The 24,897-nt window shown below is 42.2% G+C and overlaps 2 protein-coding genes across 2 annotated transcripts in view; both read right to left on the bottom strand.

Moving 5' to 3' along the window:
- The window catches only part of LOC309703009 (NACHT, LRR and PYD domains-containing protein 3-like), a gene marked incomplete at its 3' end in the record, with an annotated part of 156,661 nt that overhangs the window by 124,992 nt on the left and 6,772 nt on the right, over nt 1-24,897 (bottom strand). The window lies entirely within an intron of this gene.
- LOC309697146 (protein NLRC3-like) lies at nt 320-24,851 on the bottom strand (the record flags this gene model as incomplete). The annotated part of the gene is made up of 9 exons (XM_082518827.1): nt 320-3,166; nt 3,315-3,361; nt 11,926-12,099; nt 17,434-17,607; nt 17,784-17,957; nt 19,538-21,335; nt 21,487-21,691; nt 23,673-23,751; nt 24,799-24,851. 9 exons carry the CDS (start codon nt 24,849-24,851, stop codon nt 2,637-2,639), a joined length of 3,234 nt encoding a protein of 1,077 aa, XP_082374953.1. The 3' UTR covers nt 320-2,636.

Genomic DNA, 24,897 nt, shown 5'->3' with positions numbered 1-24,897 from the left:
ACTGCACACAGTAACTGTGTTACAATAAGGACTTAACAGCGCCCTCTGCTGGAGTGTTTCAGTACTGCGTTAACTAGAATACACCACCTCCTCCTCACACCACCTGCTACAGCTCTACTCTTCTATGACTACAGTCATCCACAGCACTGATGTGAGGTCACATGGTTCATATGTAAGGAGCACAGCTGACCTCAGGTCAGTTTAATGACTGTGAGCAGCAGCTGTGTTATTGTCACTGTGACAGGGAGACACTCTCAGACACAGCGCTCATGTCAGCTTGTTCTCATGCAGGAGGATCAGGAGCTCCATGTTTGTCTTTCTGTTTGAATCATGATGTGTTTGTGCCATCAGAGTCTGTCATGAGTACTCAGGGTTTCACAGCAGCTCTTCTGGATGCTGACGAGCACTCCAACCTCATGTTTCACCTCTCTGAGCTTCTGATGTCTGTGAACACTCGTGTTTCTTCTCTGGGCTCATCTGGACAAAAACACCTTTCTGTGTTTGGCTGCAGCCTCATTCTGACTGACAGGAAGTGTGTTATCCATGAGCTGCACTTCTGTGAGGAAGTTTCCTGCTGTGTTTCCTGTCTGTGGACAAACACGAGTGTTCCAGCTGAGGACTTGGTTCCTTCCACCTGTCCATACAGGACATCACGCTGTCTGCAGCTCTGTAAATGCAGCTCCAGGTCCTTCCACGTGCTGCTCTGTATTTGTGCAGTTTGTAGTGTGTCCTGGGAAACGTAGCACACATGGTGTTCTTCTGCTGTTTCCTCCTTTCACTGAGTGTGAAACACTGACGCTGTGCTGTTGTTCACAGAGGGGAGCTGATTCTAGCTGCAGCTGGACTCTGTCATCTAACTGAATGTGTTGGTGCTGATCACGGGGCTCTGAGGGGGGAGCAGCAGGAGGACTCTGGATGCTGACGTCAGTGTATCTGTGGAAGCTCCCACAGCGTGTCTGTCATTCAATATTGTGCTGTATATTGTATCTATGCAAAGATGAACAGACTGTGTGTTCACTGGTCTCTGTGCTGCAGCTCTGATGTCATCATCACTCCCTCCTCCACCCTCAGCAGTCCCAGCATGCTGCTGTGGTGCACCCCACCCTCACTCTACACCTGAGCCACAGACCACACCCTCCACCTCAATATACACCACAGTTTTCTCTGCTGTGGAAATGAGATCAGGAGGAAATCATCATTATTATTATTTAATAAACGCTCACATTAATGTGGGCTTATTTGTTTCATATTAGAAACATTAGTTGAGTGTTTTTAGTATAAAATGGTCAAAGTCCCTCTTTTTGCTCCTCCCCTCACCTGTGGATGGGCGGTGCTGTTACCGTGGTGACAGCTTGGATGTGTTTCAGTCCTGCCTGGTTATCACTGCAGGAATCTTTCACATTTATTACAGGTAATAACTCTGATTTTTCTGTGTATTATGAACCAAATGTATCCTGATACACACAGAGATGGATGAGCAGAGGCTTTTTTTGCAGTTTATGTAGTTACTATGGACTTAATGCATACATATTATTAAAATTAGGGCTATAACAGTTGTATTGATGCATAGCAACTTGAAATGCTCCCACAAATGGCTCCACAGCATGTAAAAATATAACAAAAGCTCTGGCGGACTTGGTTCTGTGGTCAGTCTTAAAGGGTGAAGTTAAACTCTGTAATCTTCACTGTGTCACAGAGTTCAGTGAGTCCCGTTATTCACAGTATCAATCAGATCATCAGAGAACAGCTGATCAGCAATCAGTGGTGCCAACAGCGCCTCCTGTGGTGAGAGGATGCAATAATGCAATGTAGCATTTTTCCACTCAACACTTGCAGTCATGGAAACTGTCTGTTGGATCTGTGTGACGTTGCTTTCTTGGTTAGAGTTCCTCACAAATGTCCAGATGATTCTTCTAATGAGGCGTCGACCATGTTTGCAGCTCTTTGGAAGAAAACGTCGCCCTTTGCCATCCTTACTTTTCTTTGACTTCTTCAAATGCAGCTGAACTCCAGCTGGTATTTTCTTGGACTTTGCAGCTGTTTCTGGTCATCAGTTCATTCCTGCAAACCTCTGAAGCTGAACAACAATGATGCTGCATTGCTGGCTGATCCCAAAAGGTTGATTCTGTTCATCTGGACGTTTTCAGAAACGTTTGCTCACTGATCAGGTGACTTCTTCAGTCTCAGCTGACTGCAGCTTTACAAGCTTACAAACAGCACATTTGCACAATGACTGAAAGCAGCAGCACCTGATATATATGATACTAATATAATACATATACATATATAATCCATACTAATGATGAAGGAACTGAGCTCACAGTCCATTGTTCATTCAGTGAACTACTCAGTTTATTTTGGGCCTCAGAAATGCTCACTCTGTTTGTACATCACTGTCAGCAATAGACTCATTCTGCTGTGTGGACAGGAACACATGTGACATCACTTCCTGTTTGTTTGTGACTGAAGAGGAAGAAGTTTACAAGGAATCATTTAGAAGAGTTTCAAACATCAACTGATTGAATCCATGAATCTGAAAACGTGTTTGTGAGTGAAAGAGACAGACATGTACAGACTGAACTATCTGTTCAACAGTCAGAGTGTTTCTGTAACAGGAGACACTCTTTACACTCCACTCAGCACAGGGACACTGAGCCACCAGGAGACAAGAACATAAACCCAGGATAAAGAGTTTGAGTGAATGTGGTGTTGAAGGTGTGGAGGTGGATCAGAGTGTCAGAGGAGACTCTGTAGAAGGACAGAGTGCCAGCAGGACAGTCCACATACACTGCTGCTCTGTGAGAGACAGAGGAGGAGGAGGAGATGGATGTTTGTATGTTATTGTGCCTGACAGACTGAGGACCATCATCAGAGCAGAACAAACTCCAGGACTGATCATTGTGTCCAAACCAACAGTCATCACTGTATCCTTTCCTTCTGATGCTTCTGTAACTCACTGATATATAAACGTCTCCTCTCCACTCGACCTCCCAGTAACAGCGACCAGTCAGACCATTTCTACACAGCAGCTGATAATAAACATCAAATCTGTCTGGATGATCAGGATATGACTGAACCTCCCACACAAGTGTCACCTTCCTGTTGTTGTCAGACAGTTGGAGGTTTGTGTGCACTGTGTTTGTGTCGATTGTGAGTTGACAGGAATCTGATGGAGAGAACAAACACAATCCAGCTGCAGTTATTGATCCATCATCTGTTCATTGATTGACACTTTGATGATGACTCCTGACATGATGAAGATGGTTGAATGTGTGCTGCTTTGTTTTCATGAATCCCATTAAAAACACACTTACACTTCCTCAGACCTGGTCTCAACCATCGGACTCCAGCAGGCTCCACCCTGAAAGGAGGAGGGGGGTCAGAGCAGCACAGTCAGCATGCACACATGGACATTACATGGCTCTCACACACACACTGTTACACACTGAGCTCAAAGCTCGGCTCCACTGTTTTATTCAAAGAAATCTACATTTATTTATCAGCACATTTAAAAACAGCTTGAGCCAAAGTGCTGCACAGAGTAGAGAGAAAATAGGAAACATACACAGTAATGACTATAAAGACTGGTCAGGATTGAAAGCTACAGAGTACAAATGTGTTTCCAACCGGCTTTTAAAAATGTCCAGTGTTGGTGACGACCTGATGTGAAGGGCGACTGTTCCAGAGTTTGGCTGCAGCCATCGATAAAGCTCACCTCTGTTTTTACGTCTAGTTCTGGTCAGAAGCTGCTTATCTGCAGACCTGAGGGCTCCACTTGGATTCTTTTGTTAAAGAGAGATAAGATGGAGCCAATCCATTCACAGATTTAAAGACAACCAGATCTGGAAGTGGATTCTACCACGTACTGGTAACCAGTGGAAAAAGCTGGTGATGGGTCGTCTAGCACAGACCCACCGCTGGAACCAGACAATTGATGAGGGAGAGAACTGTGACAGCGCCGTTCCTTCACTTGACCTCAGTCGCTCTCGTCTGCTCCCTCGTAACACTGCTCTTTATTGAGCTTACATGAATATGCACAAGTTCATTATGACGTCTTACACAGGTATGAACAAAGAGTACCAGTCTGTGCATAGTGTGTGTGTGTGTGTGTGTGTGTGTGTGTGTGTGTGTCTGTGTGTGTGTGTGTGTGTGTGTGTGTCTGTGTCTGTGTGTGTGTGTGTGTCTGTGTGTGTGTGCGTGTGTGTGTGTGCGTCTGTGTGTGTCTGTGTGTGTGTGTGTGTGTGTGTGTGTGTGTGTGTGTGTGTGTGTCTGCGTGCGCGTGTGTGTGTGTGTGTGTCTGCGTGCGCGTGTGTGTGTGTGTGTGTCTGTGTGTGTGTGTGTGTGTGTGTCTGCGTGCGCGCGTGTGTGTGTGTGTGTGTGTCTGCGTGCGCGCGTGTGTGTGTGTGTGTGTGTCTGCGTGCGCGCGTGTGTGTGTGTGTGTGTCTGCGTGCGCGCGTGTGTGTGTCTGTGTCTGTGTGTGTGTGTGTGTGTGCACGCGCGTGCGCACACGTGTGTGTCTGTGTGTGTGTGTGTGTGTGTGTGTGTGCGCGCGCACACACGTGTGTGTGTGTGTGTCTGTGTGTGTGTGTGTTCCAGATGTGACCCTGTGACCCCAAAGCTGGTGCTAAGAGTCCAGCGGTCCCCCTAACAAAGGGCTCTTATACTTAACCAGACACAGAGCAGGTGTCCTCCTACACCAGGGGTCTCAAACTGGTGGCCCGCGGGCCAATTGCGGCCCGCAGGACGATAGTTTTTGGCCCCACCTTAATATGAAAATGTAATGTTAGTTTGATAATGTATGACACTTTACAGTGTTGTGGGCGGAGCTGAATTAACCCACCAATCAGGGTGGGATATGGATCTCAGGGGACACCAGCCGGGCTTGATGCAAGCAGGGAAACATTTCTCAATGAGTCAAAGTTCCAGCAGCGTTGCCCTGGAGTGTTTCTTTCTTTCCTGTGCCTGGCTGGCTTCCTCCTTTCTATTGGGCAAACGCCGACATTCGCCCCAGCGCGCTGCGTTCACAACACTTCAAAAAAAGTTGTTTTTTTAAGTTGCTGCCCAGCGGGACATTATACGTATATAGATTTATACACACGTCAGTGGGATTTAAAGTTATTTTTCCACAGAGAGAGATCTCATATTAACTCTCACAGTGATGCGTAGGCGGCGGGATAAAAGAAAAGTCATGAACTCAATGCAGCCCAATTTAGTCTGCAGTCACATAGCGACACCTGTTCATCGGCAACAACAGTCCCCGGTAACCCGGACTAATTATAGGGTCGCACCGTAATTTGTGGCTCCATGTTTTTATTTGCATCACTGCGTTTGCATTGCAGCAAACATGAACATTACATATATTTCAATATAATGTAAAAGCAGTCAAAACAACTAACATCAGAAACAGCTGATGTTATTTGTTATATGTCACGGTGTCATTTCCGCTTCTTTCTCCTGTAACAACAGCCCGGCGCCGTGAGCAGTCGCCTTTTTTGCGCTCGCTATCCCTGCACTTTCTACCATCTGCAAACGCCACGGTGTTCGTGTCGTCATGAAAGACATGAACATCGAGCGTAAAAACAAAGGAGACTGCTACCGGCTTTTTATCTGCCGATCGCCGTGCTACGGTTGCAAGAAAAAGAAGCAGAAATGACGTTCTCTACGCGTTGAGACGTTCCCCGTCCGTCGGCTAAACGCTTGATTGAAACTTCAATGCGACAGTGACACCAAGTAGAATTATAAATGTCACATAGCCCCAAACATGTCTTTTTCAAAGCCTGCGGTGAAGAGAAAGGTTGGTGATGAGCACCGACAATTTCAGGAAAAGTGGGAAATGCAATATTTCTTTGTTGAGCACAGGGGCACCCCGACCTGTCTTATTTGCACAGAGAAAGTTGCGCTGCACAAGGAATACAATTTGAAACGTCATTACACAACTAGACATGCTGAGCTGGATGCAAAATACCAGGGAGACGAGAGAGCGAACCGGGTTGCCAGTCTTAAAACAGATCTACTGAGGCAGCAAGATTTCTCCAAGAAAGCAACCAAAGAGAATAATGCAGCAGTCGGAGCCACGTGGTTAGTGAGATGATTGCTAAAGCAGGGAAGCCATTCACAGAAGGTGCATTTGTCTAAAAGTGCATATTGCAGGCTGCAAATATAGTCTGTCCGGGAAAGAAAGGTCAGTTTAGCAACATCAGCCTTTCTGCCAACACCGCAGCAGATCGCATTTCTGACCTGTCAAGTGACATTTATGACCAACTGTGTGAGAAAGCCAAATGTTTCAGTGTATACTCAGTCGCTCTTGATGAGACCACAGACATCACCGACACTGCCCAGCTCCCAATGTATGTCCGTGGTGTTGATGACAGTTTTGAAGTGATGGAGGAGCTGCTCACAGTAATTCCAATGCATGGCCAGACCACCGCTCAGCAGATATTTACAAGCTGTGTGATGCCATTGAGAATGTTGGTTTGCCATGGAAGAGGTTTGTTGGAATAACAACAGATGGAGCGCCATCAATGACAGGGAGGAAACATGGACTGGTGGCACAAAACAAACTGGAAGAGGAAGGCGTGGAGGAGGCCATTGCTCTGCACTGCATCATCCATCAGCAGGTCCTTTGCAGCAAATGCCTGAAGTTTGACAATGTGATGTCTATTGTTGTGAAATGCATCAACCAAATCAGATCCAGGGGCTTAAAGCACCGAAGGTTCTGTGCTTTTTTAGAGGAAATGGAGTCAGAATATGGGGATGTGCTCGACTTCACTGAGGTACGTTGGCTCAGCAGGGGAAATGTATTAAAGAGACTTTTTGAGTTGAGAGCAGAAGTGAAGCCTTCATGGAGAAGGATGGAGTTAGTGTTCCTGTGCTAACTGATCCCAAATGGCTCATGGACTCAGCTTTTCTTGTTGATATGACACATGAGCTTAATGTACTGAACAAGACGTTACAAGGCCAGGGGCAACTTGTCAGTGCTGCCTATGACAACGTGAGAGCATTCTCCACAAAACTGGCGCTCTGGAAAGCTCAGCTCTCTCAGACAAACCTTTGCCATTTCCCAGCATGCAAGGCACTCGTGGATGCAGGCACACCATTCAGTGCTGACGAGTATGTTGATGTCATTTTGAGGCTACAGGAGGAATTTGATCCCAGATTTGCTGACTTCAAGACACACAGAGCCACCTTTCACATTTTTGCGGACCCCGTCTCCTTTGATGTGCAAGATGCCCCTTCTGTGCTTCAAATGGAGCTCATTGAGCTGCAGTGCAACTCTGAACTCAAAGCAAAGTTCAGGGAGGTGAGTGGAAAAGCAGACAAGCTTGGACAATCTTTGAGAGACTTGAGCCCTATTTTCCCTCGGCTTTCCCGAATGTTCAAGCGGACCATGTGCCTTTTTGGTAGCACATACTTGTGCCAAAAGCTCTTCTCCACTTTGAACTTCAATAAGTCCAAGTACAGGTCCAGACTTACGGATGATCAGCTTCAAGACATACTGAGGGCCGCAACTGCTTCCTCCCTCAGGCCAAATCTGGCTCGGCTATGCGAGAGGAAACGCTGCCAGGTCTCTAGCAGCAAGGAGTAGGCAAGAGAAGCCATGTTCAGAAGAACAGTTCATTTTCTCCAGTGTTCCATTCATGTTCAGAAGAAGGTTATAGAACTGTTAATACAGACATTTCAATCTAAATACAGCAGATATAGAAGCCTGAAAGATACACACAAGTTCACTGACTAAAAATATCTTATTATTATTTTATTTATGTTTTACAGATTGATTTTTTTTCTTATTAATTCTTAATTTGTTTATTCATTTTTCATATTTTGTGTTAAAAAATAAAAATAAAGAGATTTGAGAAGATTGGAATTTTTTAACCATGCCTTTCTTGTGGAAAGCCTAATGCGGCCCAGCCTCACCCAGACTCTGCCTGCAGCGGCCCCCAGCTAAATTGAGTTTGAGACCCCTGTCCTACACCATAAATCAGTAAGAGAGGGTACGACCTCTCTCATGGCCCCAAGTGGTGTGTGCATGCCAGAGCACTCTGGAAGGCACACAGAGTCTTTACAGACTACTCAGGATCAAACCTCTATCATTATGCAATCGATTATACAACTCTAAGCATATATGAGTAAATATTTCTAAGCATAAATGACAATCAACAATATAAACCTTACAGCTGGTTGTAATAACAGAATTCATTTGTTTCTCAAATGAGAAAGAGCTATCGAGAAACACTCCTAAATCTTTAGTTCTTAACTTTTCCAGTGGGCCAAGGTCAACATTATCTGCTAATGCTAAATAGGCTGCCGTTATTAACTAATGCTAATTTGACATGAATTAGCATTATGCACTAATGCTAACACTTACTTTTTTTAAAAATGTGAGTAGCTAATGCTAACACTATTTCCCTTAACTTTATAACAATGTGAACGGCTAATGCTAACACTCTTTTTCCTAGCATTATAACATCTGAGCTGCTAATGCTAAGTAGGCTGCCATTAGCACCTACGTCTAATTTAAGGCAAATACGCATTAGAACCTAATGCTCATATCGTTTTCCTTTGCTTTATAACAATGTGAGCAGCTACTGCTAAATAGCATTAGCTAATAACAGCAGTCTAATTTAATGCAAGTTAGCCTCATTTGCATTACAACGATGTGAGGAGTTAACGCTAAGTATGCTGCCATTAGTGGCTAATTCTAATTAGGGGTGAATAAATATTACCAGCTAATGCTAATATCGTATTCTCTTCCCTTTTAACAATGTGAGCAGCTAGTGCTAGGTAGGCTGATGCTAGCAGCTAATGCTAAAGCTAATTTAATGTGAATTAGCATCACATTAGTGAGGAGTTAATGCTAAGTAGACTGCCATTAGCAGGTAATGCTAATTTTAGGTGAATAGGAATTGGCAGATAATGCTAATACCATATTTTCTTGCTTTATAACAATGTGACCAGCTAATGCTATGTAGGTTGCCGTTATTAGCTAATACTAATTTGAGGTGAATTAGCATTATCCCCTTATGCTAACAATGTTTTTTCTTACTTTTTAACAATACAAGTAGCTAATGTGAACACTTTTTTTTTTTATTGAATTCTAATTTTTCCCTTGCGATGTGAAGAGTTAATGCTAAATAGGATGCCATTAGTGGCTAATTCTAATTTTAGGCTACGTTCACACTGCAGGTCTTAATGCTCAATTCCGATTTTTTGATCAAATCCAATTTTTTTGTCTGCTCGTTCACACTACAAATAAAATGCGACAGCAAACGCTCTCTAGTGTGAACGCTCAAAGCGGCCCGCATGCGCAAAAGAAGATGTCACACACAACGCGCTCTGTTTAGACCCAGAGCAACAGTATTGTTTGACTGATGGCCCTTAATATAAAGACTTCGGTCTTCACGTTTCCCAATTTTTGCTTTAAGTTATTTTGTTATTTACATAATAATGTAAATAACCTAATAATGATCCTTATTGCCGTTTAAGAGAGGAGCGGTGCTTCAAAGGATAGCTGTAGATTTCTGTCAGAATCTGCAGATTATACAGTACAAATAAAATGTTTACGTTGTCTTCCCAACAGTTTCACTGACATCTACACTGGATGGCCAGGAAGCGTTCGCGATGTCTTCTCGGGCGCTTCTCTGGTGCTGATAATTGGCTTCAGTCTTGTGTCGGTGACGTAAAAGGCGGATTTAATGCGACTTGACCGTTCAAACAGCAGTCGCTTTCTAAAACATCGGATATGTATCGGATTCAGTACCACATACGAAAGTGACCCAGATCGGATTTGAAAATATCGGATTTGCGCCGTTCACACTGTCATAGCATGATCGGATATGGGTCGCATAGGGTCAAAAAATCGGATTTGATGCGCTTTCGCCTGCAGTGTGAACGTAGCCTAAGATGAGAAAGCATTAGAAGCTAATGCTAATACCATATTTTCTTGCTTTATATCAATATTAGTAGGTAATGCTAAGTACGTAGCCATTATTAGCTAATGCTAATTTAGGTGAATTAGCATTATCCACTAATGCTAACACTGTTTTTGCCAACTCTTTTCCCTTGCATTATAACAATATGAGCAGCTAATGCTAAGAAGGCTGCCATTATTAGGTAATGCTAATTATTATGTGTGTTAGCATTATCCGCTGCTGCTAGCAATGTTTTATCTTACCTTTTAACAATATCAGCAGCTAATGCTAACACTACTTTAATTTCAGTTAAACCTACTTAGCATTAATTAACTTCATTTAGCATTAAGAAGTTTTTGCTATAGGCTACCATTAGTGGCTAATGCTAATTTTAGGTAAATAGAAATTGGCAGCTAATGCTAATACCATATTTTCTTGCCTTATAACAATGTGACCAGCTAATGCTAAGCAGGTGCCATTATTAGCTAATACTAATTTGAGATGAATTAGCATTATCCGCTTATGCTAACAATGTTTTTTCTTACTTTTTAACAATACGCCATTAGTGGCTAATTCTAATTTTAGATGAAAAAGGATTAACAGCTAATGCTCATACTGTTTGCTTTGTAAGAATGACAGCAGCTAATGATATGAAGTCTACCGTTATTAACTAATGCTAATTTGATGAGAATTAGCATTATCCGATAATGGTAACTCTTTTCCCCTGCATTATAACAATGTCAGGAGTTAATGCTAAGTAGACTGCCATTAGGGGCTAACTCTAATTAGGGGTGAATAATTATTAGCAGCTAATACTAATACCGTTTTCTCTTTTTCCTTATAACAACTTGAGCAGCTAATGCTAATTTGATGCGAATTAGCATTATATTAGTGAGCAGTTAATGCTAAGTAGGCTGCCATTATTAACTAATACTACGTTGACGTGAATTAGCATTATGCGCTACTGCTAATACTGTTTTCTCTTACTTATTAAAAATGATAGTAGCTAATACTAATACTCTTTTCCGTTGGGTAACAACAAAGTGAGGAATTAATGCTAAGTTGGCTGCTTTTAGCGGCTTATTCTAATTAGGGGTGAATAATTATTAGCAGCAAATGCTAATACCGTTTTCTCTTTCCTTATAACAATATGAGCAGTTAATGCTAATTTGATGTAAATTAGCATTATATTAGTGAGGAGTTAATGCTAAGTAGGCTGCCATTAGCAGTTAAAGGTAATTTGAGGTGAATAAGCACTAGTAGCTAATGCCAATACCCTTTTCTCTTGTGTTATAATGATGTGAAACGTTAATATTGTTCTCAAACAACAGAATGAGATGAAATATTGATTCTAACAGGGCCCATAAACAGCATTAGCTTAGCAGCATTAGCTTATCAGAGTCTCCATCATGGTCACACAAATCCTTAGCGGAGCAAAGTGGCCTACTTAGCAATAGCTGCTGTAGAAAGCAAAGGGAAAACAGTATTAGCATTAGCTGCTAAATGTGCACTTGAGAACAAATCTATTGTGAATTCAGCCGTGAATGTAGTGTTTCCAGTAAGCTTCCATTTCCAAATGTTAGCTGCTCCTGTCTGCCTCTTTGTCACACACACAGACTGAAATGATTCACAGCCTTGTTTCATCCTTCTGTCAGTGTCACTGACTGTCACTGTGACTGTGGACATACAGCATGGGAAACACACACATGGCTGATACTTGTATCTAAAGTTACAAAATGTTGTCTCTGTCCAAATATTACCTAACTGTAAGTCTACTTTTAATGAAACTCTCAACATGACTTATCAGTTATCATTAATGTTCCTGCAAACAGACTCCTTGAAGACCCCCTACATAAATATCCATGTACTATCCAGCTAGACTAGTGTGTCTGTCCCTGAAAATATTCCTGCATGTGTGATTGTTCATGTCTCATCTGCAGGAAACAAACAGGAAGTGAGTGAAAGACACAGGAAATGATTCCAGCTCTTCCTCCTATATCAGACATTCTCTCCATACCTGAGAGTGTCCAGTCTCCAGCCTGGATCCTTCAGTCCAGCCGACAGAAGCTTCATTCCTGAGGGACCTGGATGATTGTAGCTCAGGTCCAGCTCTCTCAGATGGGAGGGGTTGGAGGTCAGAGCTGAGGCCAGAGAAGTACAGCCTTCCTCTGTGATCAGACAGCCTGACAGACTGCAGACACACAAAACAACAATCCATCTGTTATCCATCTCTATAGCAGCATAACTAAGTGATGGTTCAGGGTCACCTGATCCAGCTCTAACTATAAGTTTTATCAAAAAGGAAAGTTTGAAGCTGATCGTCAAAGTAGAGAGGGTGTCTGTCTCCTGAACTCAAACTGGGAGCTGCTTCCACACCCAGTCCAACATAGCCAGGCTTTCTTTGCTGCTTTGACAAAACCTCAAATCCCAGTCAGAGATGGTGAGCATCATCACAGTGATGATCATTTCTCTGTTAACCCAGGCTTTCTGCTTCAGGATCTGTGCACGCTCACAGAACAAGGAGACCTTTAAACATCATTTCACTAAATGGATGGACTGAGCTCAGCCTACAGATGAACTGGATAAATAAAGATTTGACCTCAGTGTGCTCAGTGTTCCTGTCTATTCCTAACATATTCCTAACATGATAGCTGCACTTTAGAGCTCTAAAACTGGAACTGACACATATTTAAACTCCACATGTTACTCAGTACATTCAGTTCTGACACTCGCCCACAGTCCAACAAAGGAAACATGGAGATCACATCAGTTTGTCACCAAAGTCTAATTATTCCCAGAGGGCAGTGTTGATACAACTAAAGGTATTTCTAAGCAAAGTTGAGTTTTTTATTGTCGCAGTACTTCATGTCTGAAGTATCACTTAAATGCATTACACGCTGTTGATGGCAGCAAACAAACCACCCAAACAAACAGAGGTGGGAGGCTTGGACAGACTACGTAGGATCAGCTTGTGGGAGGAGTCAGGATAAAACCAAAGAAAGACAAGCTAACAAACACCACAGTGAAGTGAGTAGCTACAAACTGCAGGCCGATTAGTGTTGTTGAAGAAGTCGGTCTGAGGAACGTTCTTAGGATCAACAAATGACGGCATGTATGAGCCTCCCTCAAGACGCACCATCACAAGAAGAACACATGAGCTGTAGAAAAAGGAGAGACTACGAAAGCCACGGCGTTACAACGTGCACCAGCTGTTGGTCTCTCTGGAGACTACTGGGCGTGGCTGGGTAACCATGGTTACTTGGGAGTTACAGTACATGATATTAATGAAGAGTGGGAGCTGCGTTCTATAGCAAACAATTTGTTATGAGGTAATCAGCTGATCTTAGTTTAACCGGAAGCCCTTCACAATAATTGCAATGCCTTTATTTTGTACAACTACCATCAGTTTGTCTGTACTGATGGTAACTTAAAGTCACACTAATGTCGTTTAGTTTCTATAGTTTATGTAGTGGAAGTATACTACAGTACCCTGATCACTGATAGGACAGATTTATGTAGATATACACCTTTGTGTTTAACATTACTGCATTATAGTACTGTGATCTTTGTCCTTATATATGGCTATATTAGCTATACTGATGTACGTACATATAACTGGATATGTATCTTATCTATTCATCTTATTTGTCATGTATTTGTATTGTGTACTTCCTTTTTGTAAGAAACCACACACATGATCACAGCCGCAAGAATCAATCAGTGAAAGAATAAAGTGTCTCAAACCAAACCTTAAGCTCTTTATTCCACATGCTGGGATCATTTGGCCTTCAGTGGTGTTCTGGCTGACACACCGGAGTGACCAGAGTGCTAAAGAGTGAATTGGACACACCAGTGTCATCTCTGATATCTCCACTACATTTAATCGTCCTTCAGCTTGTGGCTGCCGTTAGCTGGTCTGCTAGTTAGCTGATTTGCTATTTAGCCGGTGTGCTAGTTAGCTGGTGTGCTAGTTAGCCAGTGTGCTAGTTAGCCGGTTCGCTAGTCAGCTGGTGTGCTGACCAGCGAACCAGTAGGTTACAAGATGAGCTTGTCTGTCTGATGAGCCAGCTCTCTCTGTCTTGGTCATTTTGTCCTTGGGCAAAACCTAACCTACCACTACAACTGTAGCTTACCTCCACCAGTGTGTGAATGTGAGAGTGAATGAATACAGGGAGTGCAGAATTATTAGGCAAATGAGTATTTTGTCCACATCATCCTCTTCATGCATGTTGTCTTACTCCAAGCTGTATAGGCTCGAAAGCCTACTACCAATTAAGCATATTAGGTGATGTGCATCTCTGTAATGAGAAGGGGTGTGGTCTAATGACATCAACACCCTATATCAGGTGTGCATAATTATTAGGTAACGTCCTTTCCTTTGGCAAAATGGGTCAAAAGAAGGACTTGACAGGCTCAGAAAAGTCAAAAATAGTGAGATATCTTGCAGAGGGATGCAGCAGTCTCAAAATTGCAAAGCTTCTGAAGCGTGATCATCGAACAATCAAGCGTTTCATTCAAAATAGTCAACAGGGTCGCAAGAAGCGTGTGGAAAAACCAAGGCACAAAATAACTGCCCATGAACTGAGAAAAGTCAAGCGTGCAGCTGCCAAGATGCCACTTGCCACCAGTTTGGCCATATTTTGGAGCTGCAACATCACTGGAGTGCCCAAGAGCACAAGGTGTGCAATACTCAGAGACATGGCCAAGGTAAGAAAGGCTGAAAGACGACCACCACTGAACAAGACACACAAGCTGAAATGTCAAGACTGGGCCAAGAAATATCTCAAGACTGGTTTTTCTAAGGTTTTATGGACTGATGAAATGAGAGTGAGTCTTGATGGGCCAGATGGATGGGCCCGTGGCTGGATTGGTAAAGGGCAGAGAGCTCCAGTCCCACTCAGACGCCAGCAAGGTGGAGGTGGAGTACTGGTTTGGGCTGGTATCATCAAAGATGAGCTTGTGGGGCCTTTTCGGGTTGAGGATGGAGTCAAGCTCAACTCCCAGTCCTACTGCCAGTTTCTGGAAGACACCTTCTTCAAGCAGTGGTACAGGAAGAAGTCAGCATCCTTCAAGAAAAACATGATTTTCATGCAGGACAATGCTCCATCACACGCGTCCAAGTACTCCACAGCGTGGCTGGCAAGAAAGGGTATAAAAGAAGAAAAATTAATGACATGGCCTCCTTGTTCACCTGATCTGAACCCCATTGAGAACTTGTGGTCCATCATCAAATGTGAGATTTACAAGGAGGGAAAACAGTACACCTCTCTGAACAGTGTCTGGGAGGCTGTGGTTGCTGCTGCACGCAATGTTGATGGTGAACAGATCAAAACACTGACAGAATCCATGGATGGCAGGCTTTTGAGTGTCCTTGCAAAGAAAGGTGGCTATATTGGTCGCTGATTTGTTTTTCTTTTGTTTTTGAATGTCAGAAATGTATATTTGTGAATGTGGAGATGTTATATTGGTGTCACTGGTAAAAATAAATAAATGAAATGGGTATATATTTGTTTTTTGTTAAGTTGCCTAATAATTCTGCACAGTAATAGTCACCTGCACACACAGATATCCCCCTAAAATAGCTAAAACTAAAAACAAACTAAAAACTACTTCCAAAAACATTCAGCTTTGATATTAATGAGTTTTTTGGGTTCATTGAGAACATGGTTGTTGTTCAATAATAAAATTATTCCTCAAAAATACAACTTGCCTAATAATTCTGCACTCCCTGTAGTGGGATTGTAAAGGGTCTTTGAGGGTCTCGAAAAGCGCTATATAAATGCAATCCATTATTATTATTAAGAGCATCTTTAGGCCTGACTGTGCTCATCCTTCCTCCAACCTCTCCTTACCAAAGATAACAACTACATCAGTATTAGCTCAATAACAATTTCTGCAATTCAATTGTGGACATTCATTTTTAAACCTTGTGTAAAACGATAAAACCTCAAAGTCTGAGCATTATTCTTTGTGCAAACAGCTCTTGCAGGTTCCCCCGGACTTAGGTTATTTTTATTATTTAATTACTTTCCTTTAAGCAGCTGTTCAGGCTACTAAACTCATCCCAGAAATAACAAGTGACACCATTAATAGTAGAGGTGGGAATCACCATACAACTCGCGATACGATATTATCACAATACTTAACGCACGATACGATATTATTGCGATTTTTTAAAATATTTTGCGATATTTAAATTCTGCACATAAAGGTAAACTTTATCAATATTCATTTTATCTAATATCAAAGTCTCACACTCAGTCTTTCTCTCATTTCAGTCAGTTTTATTGTTGACAAACTGAACGGTTTGTATTACAGTCTAGTCCAACTTAACTGAATGCAACCATCTGGTACAATTATAGCTATTCTGAACTATGCAATTTATGAAAACTATGCAGCCCCTTCAGCAACTGAAGAATTTGAAAGTAAATTTAAAAAAATATATAATTTTACATTAAATAAAAAAGTTTCAAACTTAATTAAAATTAAACATGTCTTAAATTAAAATAAGTAAACTGTCATGTTTATTGCTGCCAAAAAAAAAGTTAAACACATTTGGACAGTGAAGGAATGTCAGGATTGTTGCTCAGAAAAAGGATCAACATGCTCTGAAGTCAACATGCTCTGACTCCAGAGCATGTTGACTTCAGAGAAAAAATTGTTTGTAACAAAATATCGATTTCTGCTGTCCCTGTATCGATACATTATTAGCAAACAAAATATCACGATACTACACAGTATCGATTTTTTTCCCCCACCCCTAATTAATAGTGGAGCTAACTTTAACAGGTGAAACTGATTTGACCTATAAGGCTACTGCAGTTACTTCTTATCAGGTTTAGTAGGGAAGACATCTGGATGAGGTAGTTAGTAGTATGTAGTTAGTACCGGGCGACTCCCCTCCCCCACATCGGCACCAGAACCCTGTATTATCTACAGGGTAAGACTGCCTGTTTTATCAAACTATGGCCATTACTACTGTGATCATTTGCAGCCCAGTGTGCCGCTCTCTCTGCTGGGATGAACCACTGGAGCTCACCCAGTCATCCCTTTCTTTCTCTCAAGAAGAAGTGAAATAAATATATTTATTATGTTACGAGTCTAATATTCTTTAAATCAAACTGTAATGAATAAATCAAGCAAGAAGATTTGGTGGCTCCACGTGTTGTAGAAGAAAAGATAAACATCTCATTTTGAGAAATCAGCCTTTAAAATTAAGTACTGTGAATAAAAAACAAACAGCGAGCCAATCAGCAGTCGCCAATATCCTCCTAATTTCATTCACAAAGAAATCAAATATATATATTATGGGCCCAAAGGAGCCTAAATCTTTAAATTAGGCAGTACATGAAGTATTTTTTTAAATAAACAAAGACATGACTATAACAACTTTTAGTAATTCAGAGTCCAATTATCCACTCAAATGTGAATAAAAGTTCACTTGACAGCTGTAAAAGTTACCTGTTTATACAATAATATAAGTCACATTTCAAATGATCATCTGTGGAAAAGTTTGAATCCTGACCTGAGAGTTTCCACTGCACACTGTGAACTCTTTAGTCCAGCGGACAGAAGCTTCACTCCTGAATCCTGCAGGTCAGAGTTACTCAGGTCCAGCTCTCTCAGACTGGAGGACTGGGAGCTGAGGACTGAGGACAGAGCTTCACAGCTTCTCTCTGACAGGTTACAGCCACTCAGTCTGAAAAATAAAAGACAATCTATAAAACAAGTACTCATGTAGAGTTTGTTAATACATTTCACAACATTAAATGTTGACTTTCTATTTTTAAAGGAAACATAAACATACTAAGATACAACATCATATGTATGAACTTTAATTAATAATTCTAAAAACTAAATGTTTTCTGATCTGACCTCAGAGTATTCAGTTTACAGTTTAAACGTTGTAGTCCAGCAGACAGAAGCTTCACTCCTGAATCCTGCAGCTTTCTGATACTCAGGTCCAGCTCTGTCAGACTAGAGGACTGCGAGCTGAGAACTGAGGACAGAGCTTCACAGTTTTCCTCTGAGAGTTCACAGATGTTAAGTCTGAAGATAAAAACATGAATAAAGATTGTTGTTAAAGTGTAATCAAGGTGCAATAGCTTATTGTCTTGTGCTGAGCAGGTTAGTAAAACTTCCGTTTAACTTTGAAATAAATAAAAATGCTATGAAACAAGGATAACTGGATAAAGACATAAACAAAAACAAACATCAAACACATAAACAAACAGAACTAAACATAATACAAATTGATCTGACCTCAGAACATTCAGTTTGGCATGTGGACTCTCCACTGCAGCAGACAGAAGCTTTACTGCTGAAGCCTTCAGGCTGTTGGTACTCAGGTCCAGCTCTCTCAGACTACAGGACTGGGAGCTGACCACTGACAACAAATTTTCACAGCCTTTCTCTGAGACGTTACAGCTGCTCAGTCTGTGAGAGAAAGGAAAAAAACAAAAACAAAAAAAACCAAACAATGTATGTGATCAAATTAAATTTGTTTATATGTTGAACCCTTTTTTTAAAAAATTTATTTAAACCTATGAGACTATGAGTGCTACCAGTCCAGTGCACATGATTGGTACCTTGATGGTACCTTGCTCAGGGGTACCACAAGGTAACTATTCGGTGGATTCGACCCCTGACCTTATGATCATGGGGCGACCACTCTGCCTACTGAGCTAATAATTCTGTGTACACTGTCATACAATATTAACTAAAACAATTATTTTAGAAAATTTTAGTAATTCAATAATCATGCTCATTACCTGTGTATTGTGAATAACACTTGATTTTAAACACTAGCTGTATAAAACTCTTCCTGTTAAAGGTGTGTATAAAGGAGATGAGCTGAAATGCAGACTTCATGGAGAATGTTTGCTGTCAGCATATATCAAAGACAAAGCAGAGATCCATCCAGTCTCTTCCACTAAGCCCACAGAGGGACAGACAACCACTCTCACTCACACCTGCATGAAGTTTAGATCACCAGGTAACCTAACTGCATGTCTGTGGACAGTGGGAAGAAACTGTAGAGGACCCAGAGTGAACCCACTGTAATTCTGTGATAACACTGGTTATGGAAGCCTTACAGTTACATATGGTTACTGACAAGAAACACGACCTTAGAGGCAATTTCAGTAATGAAGACCGAGTTTCTCCCTCCATACAGGATGAAAACATGACAGCACAGCAGAGATTTATATTTAAAAAGGGAGGGTGTGCACTGAAAGTGAGATACAAACTTGAACTTAAATTATGAACATCAGAAAAAGATGTAGGTGAAGTCTGGCAGGTGACGTTTGTGCTTTAGAATAAAACAACCAAACTCCTGGAGTTGGAGACAAGTGAACAAGCTGAGGATAATAAACCTGTCAGAGGGGCTGAAGCATCAGAGCTCATGTTCTTATTGGCTGGGTCTGGATTGTCCTTTGATAAGAGTTACAGAACAAAGTGTGTTTTAGAAATGCTGGAGTGAAACATTAAAACTACCATATATTTACCGAGTGACTGATGATCATTTAATTTACTATTTTAAAAAAATGTTACAGTGCTCTTTGAACTCAGCATTTCTGATTTATTTCCCATGATTTTAACAATGAAGCGATGACAACATGTTTACTCACAGAGCTTTGTTGGAGGCTTTGACCACTGGCAGCATTCTCAGAAGAGCCTCCTCTGAAGCAGAGTATTTCTTGAAGTCAAACTCATCCAGATCTTCTTCTGATGACAGTAAGATGAAGACCAGAGCTGACCACTGAGCAGGAGACAGTTCATCTGTGGAGAGACTTCCTGATCTCAGGGACTGTTGGATCTCCTCCACTAGAGAACGATCATTCAGTTCATTCAGACAGTGGATCAGATTGATGCTTTTCTCTGCAGACAGATTCTCACTGAGCTCCATCTTGATGTACTGGACTGTTTCCTGATTGGTCTGTGAGTTACTTCCTGTCTGTGTCATCAGGGCTCGTAAGAGAGTCTGATTGGTCTGCAGTGAAAGACCCAGGAGGAAGCGGAGGAACAAGTCCAGGTGTCCATTTGGACTCTGCAAGGCCTTGTTCACAGCATTCTGGTAGAAGTGTTTCTTTGCAGATTCTCCTGTTTCAGACTTCTGGGAGGTTGTTTGTTGTTGTTCCAGCAGATTGAGTCCAGAGTTGATGAAGGTCAGATGGACATGAAGAGCAGCCAGAAACTCCTGAACACTCAGATGGATGAAGCAGAACACCTTGTCCTGGTACAGTCCGCTCTCCTCTTTAAAGATCTGTGTGAACACTCCTGAGTACACTGAGGCTGCTCTGATATCGATGCCACACTCTGTCAGGTCTGATTCATAGAAGATCAGGTTTCCTTTCTGCAGCTGATCAAAAGCCAGTTTTCCCAGAGACTCCATCATCTTCCTGCTCTCTGGACTCCAGTGTGGATCTGTCTCAGCTCCTCCATCATACTTGACCTTCTTCACTTTGGCCTGAACCACCAGGAAGTGGATGTACATCTCAGTCAGGGTCTTGGGCAGCTGTCCTCCCTCTCTGGTTTCCAGCACATCCTCCAGAACTGTAGCAGTGATCCAGCAGAAGACTGGGATGTGGCACATGATGTGGAGGCTTCGTGATGTCTTGATGTGGGAGATGATGCTGCTGGCCTGCTCCTCATCTCTGAATCTCTTCCTGAAGTACTCCTCCTTCTGTGGGTCAGTGAACCCTCTGACCTCTGTCACCATGCCAACACAGTCAGGAGGGATCTGATTGGCTGCTGCAGGTCGTGTGGTTATCCAGAGGCGAGCAGAGGGAAGAAGTTTCCCCCTGATGAGGTTTATCAGCAGCACATCCACTGAGGTGGACTTTCTAGGGTCAGTTAGGATTGTAGTTTTGTGGAAGTCCAGAGGAAGTCGACACTCATCCAGACCATCAAAGATGAACACAACCTGGAAGTCTTCAAAGCTGCAGATTCCTGCTTCTTTGGTTTCAGTAAAGAAGTGATGAACAAGTCCCACCAAGCTGAACTTTTCCTCTTTCAGCACATTCAGCTCTCTGAAAGTGAATGGAAATATGAACTGGATGTCCTGGTTGGCTTTGTCTTCAGCCCAGTCCAGGCTGTATTTCTGTGTTAAGACTGTTTTCCCAATGCCAGCCACTCCCTTTGTCAGCACTGTTCTGATTGGTTCAACTCTTCCAGGTGAGGCTTTAAAGATGTCTTCTTGTCTGATGGTTGTTTCTGGTCTGTCTGGTTTCCTGGATGCTGTTTCAATCTGTCTGACCTCATGTTCATCATTGACCTCTGCAGTCCCTCCCTCTGTGATGTAGAGCTCTGTGTAGATCTGATTCAGGAGGGTTGGGTTTCCTGCTTTAGCGATGCCCTCAAACACACACTGGAACTTCTCCTTCAGCTTAGACTTAAGGTTACGATGACAAACAGCAGCTGGAAGTTCTGAATAATAATAATAAAAATACAACTTTAACAATCATATTTTACAAAATGCTGATGACAATTTCTGACCCACTGAGAAATGACTGAACACACTGGTGTCACAAGTGTCTCATTTATCCAGCAGCTTAAACCTTTAGATAAATCCTCTTACGTCTCTGCAGACGGTCAGCCAGCTCCTCCTGCTTCATTCTCCTCAGGAAGTCCACTGTGATCTTCACAAATGCCTCTCTGCTGTTTCTCCTCTGCTCATCATCCTCCCTCTGAAACTCCAAGCACTGGGGCTTATTTGGATTCAGAGCCTTCTGGATCTTCTTCAGCTCGTTCTTCACAAAAGTGATGATGTTGTCCTCCAGCAGCTGGAACAGAATATTTATGAATGACCCACCACTCTGAACTTTAGTCCACACAACATCCACTTCTTTACGATCAAGGGGCATATCATCCACGACCTCTTCACCAATTATAGGTTTGACTTTATCTGATTAACTGAGACTTTGTCCACAACTCCATGATCCCAAAACGTTGATGCTGTTCATATGAATGCAGCGATTTCAGTGGGAGAAACATTTCACTGGTGTTCAGAGCTGAACTACCAACAGGTTGATGATCAAAGCCAGAAACTTGGAGATGTTTCAGGTGACTGAGTTGATCGTACAGACAACTGGTCTTAAAGGTTCACTCTGTTTACACATACAGATCAGTATTTAAGGTTTGACTCTCATCATCCACTGGGGCACAAACTGGGCGTCATCAGGACGCTACAACACAGAACAAACACCATCCCCACAGACACAGCAGCCAGCGAAGCAGAAGAACTTCACATCAAGAAGGTCCTGAGTAAATGTGAATGCTGGTTTGAGGGCGGAGTCAAGGAGGCCATTTATGTGAAAAGGAAAGACCATCTCTGAATGGAGGAGGGGCCTAAGGGTACAACTGTCACCATCTTACATGCTGTGATTGCAGCCATTCCCCAGCTCTCTGTGAACTGGACTCATGACCATTGATCAACAACCATTGATCAATGGTCCTGACAATATGCGTACCAATGATCAATGAACTGACCTCCCAGCCCATTGTTCCTTCAGTGGGCTGGTTTCAGTCATACAAATGTCCTGTTTATAAGATTGAAACCTGCAGTCAGCTGAGACTGAAGAAGTCACCTGATGATGATGAAACGTTTCTCCCACTGAAAACATCCAGATGAACAGAATCAAGCTTTTTGGGATTTACGTACCTGGATGATTGAGCATCAAGACACAACTCTGTGACTTTTCTCAGATGAATCAATCCTCTCCTCCAGCTTTGTTTACATCTACCAGCCCTGTGGCGCTGCCCAGGGACAATAATCTATGTGAGAGGTGGAAAGTCATACAGGTGTCTGCTCCTGCCTTCAGTTATTTTATCTACTGTGTGTCAACTGGCTGAACCTCCTCCAACTGTCTACTGTCTCCCTAAACTCAACAATGACTTAGTGATCTATCCATTCTCTGACCAAAGACATCCTGCTGCAGGAGGTTAACATAGCAGCCAATGATGATCCCACTCACTGTGAACAACACATTTGGACCTGATTTGCTGCTCTGGTTTACACGTGAACTTCCACTGCTGCTGTCACCAACTTGAGAGGCTCTACAGAAAAACTGGACTTGTCCATAAAAATCATAAACTACATTACAAGGACAGCATTGCTCAATCAACTCTAATTACTACTGACATGTTATCTCTTCTAACTAAGGTACAGACACTCAAACTTGCTGCTTTCAGTCAGAAGTCAAATGTCTGAATATGAGCTGGAAGCTGCTGAGAGTCCTCCTCCTTCCCGTGGGGTTTACTTTCTCTACTACTTTCACTATAAACACGCCCCTTTCATGCACCTGCAGAGGGCCACCAGCAGATGGAGCTGTCTTAAACAAATCCACTTGGATAGTTAGCTGTAGATGATTTTCTCAGTATAATTGTAGGATTTTGAGTTATTCTTTAGATTTATTTAAACTCTTATATTGTGCACAAGTGTTGAGCGACCCATAATTTCTCTGTACTTTTCATAAGAGCAGCCAGACTTTCAGCTAGTTTTTGTTTTTTTAAGAGCTCAAAGTTATTGAAGAAACAGTTATTCAGCTTCATTCCCACTGATCTCGACTACAAACTGTTTCACTTTGGTTTCTGTTTAAAGCCTCGATGTTTAAAACGTTTCCCTGTGATCACATTTGCACCGTCTGATTTCAAAGTTTGTTTTGTTTTGGTCATTTAGTCCACAGAGTCCTTGGTGTTCTGAAAGGGACCTATAAATAAATGCATTATTATTAATAATAAAGTAGTTGTTGTACATGTACAGACCATAAATATGGAGTCCAGCTGTGTTTGATGCTGCTGGGCAGACTGACCACTGGGAACCTCTGAGCTCTGCTGGTCCACTCTGTGGAAGAACCATGAAGGATTAGATCAACACAGGATAAAGATCCAGGAGTTTCTGCTCAAATAACTTCATCTGAATCAAGTCTGTCAAGTTTTAGACTCTCAGATTCTGAAGATATATTTTCTGTTTTCTATGAACTTTCTTTCATCAGTGATGGAAGTGATGATGTTGCAGAAGCTCAGAGGAAACTTTGAGAAAACTGTGATGAACCATCAACTAATGCTCTCAGGAGGCCAAAGGTCCCTGAATGTAACTGTGCAGTAGATTCATCGAGTGTTTGAAACCTGACCACTTCCATATGTTTTCATTCTAACACAAGAAGTCCTTTTCTCATTGCTTTGATTTGAGTTTTCATTTGAGTTTTCTGAGTCTCGTATTTGGAGTCAAGTCTAATCAATGATCTGACAGAAGAACATTAAAAAGGATTTACCACTGCTGTCAAAATTAACATGTAGGGTTAGGGGTTCATCTGTTATCATGATTAACATGATAAAAACCTTTAACACGACACATCTGGAGAGCAGAATGACTCAAAATCCCTGAAATGTTTCTATCAACGCACTTCGGGCAGTTTGTCCGAGTAGAGTTACCTTTGCACACGTGCAGATGTGCAGCACATCTGTTAGTGACGGAAGCTGAACCAATCAGCTCAATATGGAAGATGACAAACACACACTGACCTCCCGATGGAAAGTTTGAGTATTAAAAAAATAACAAGACGGACCAGCCGACCAACATGAAGGATTCTGCACATCGTGACAGAAGGAATTTTCTTTTCACCGAAGCACTTCCAGCTTAAAATATCACAACGATGCAAAGCACTGATGACACAACTGCCAAGTGGACAAACTGCAGACCTGTTAGTGTTGTTAATAACATAGTTTTGGTTCCTCGTGTCAAAGACTTGAAGAAGAGTGACAGAGAGTGTTAGACTGCTGCAGGATCAGTGCCACCTCCACAGACCTGTGAAGAAAATGATTGTTTGACAGATGGGCTCAGATTCAGGATCAGCTGAGGAGTTTGTGGCTGACAGAATCCTGCAGGTACAGAGCAGAGCCCATCATTAGCATGCAGGACTGTCCCTGGGGGGGTCGGCTCATTCGGGAGGTTAATCAATGTTTACATGTTCAATAAACATGTTAAGTG

Source organism: Aulonocara stuartgranti (assembly GCF_965226115.1).
Source record: "Aulonocara stuartgranti genome assembly, chromosome: 3".
NCBI lineage: Eukaryota > Metazoa > Chordata > Actinopteri > Cichliformes > Cichlidae > Aulonocara > Aulonocara stuartgranti.
The sequence above is the reverse complement of the archived record's forward strand: the minus strand, read 5'-3'. Positions and strand labels throughout refer to the sequence as shown.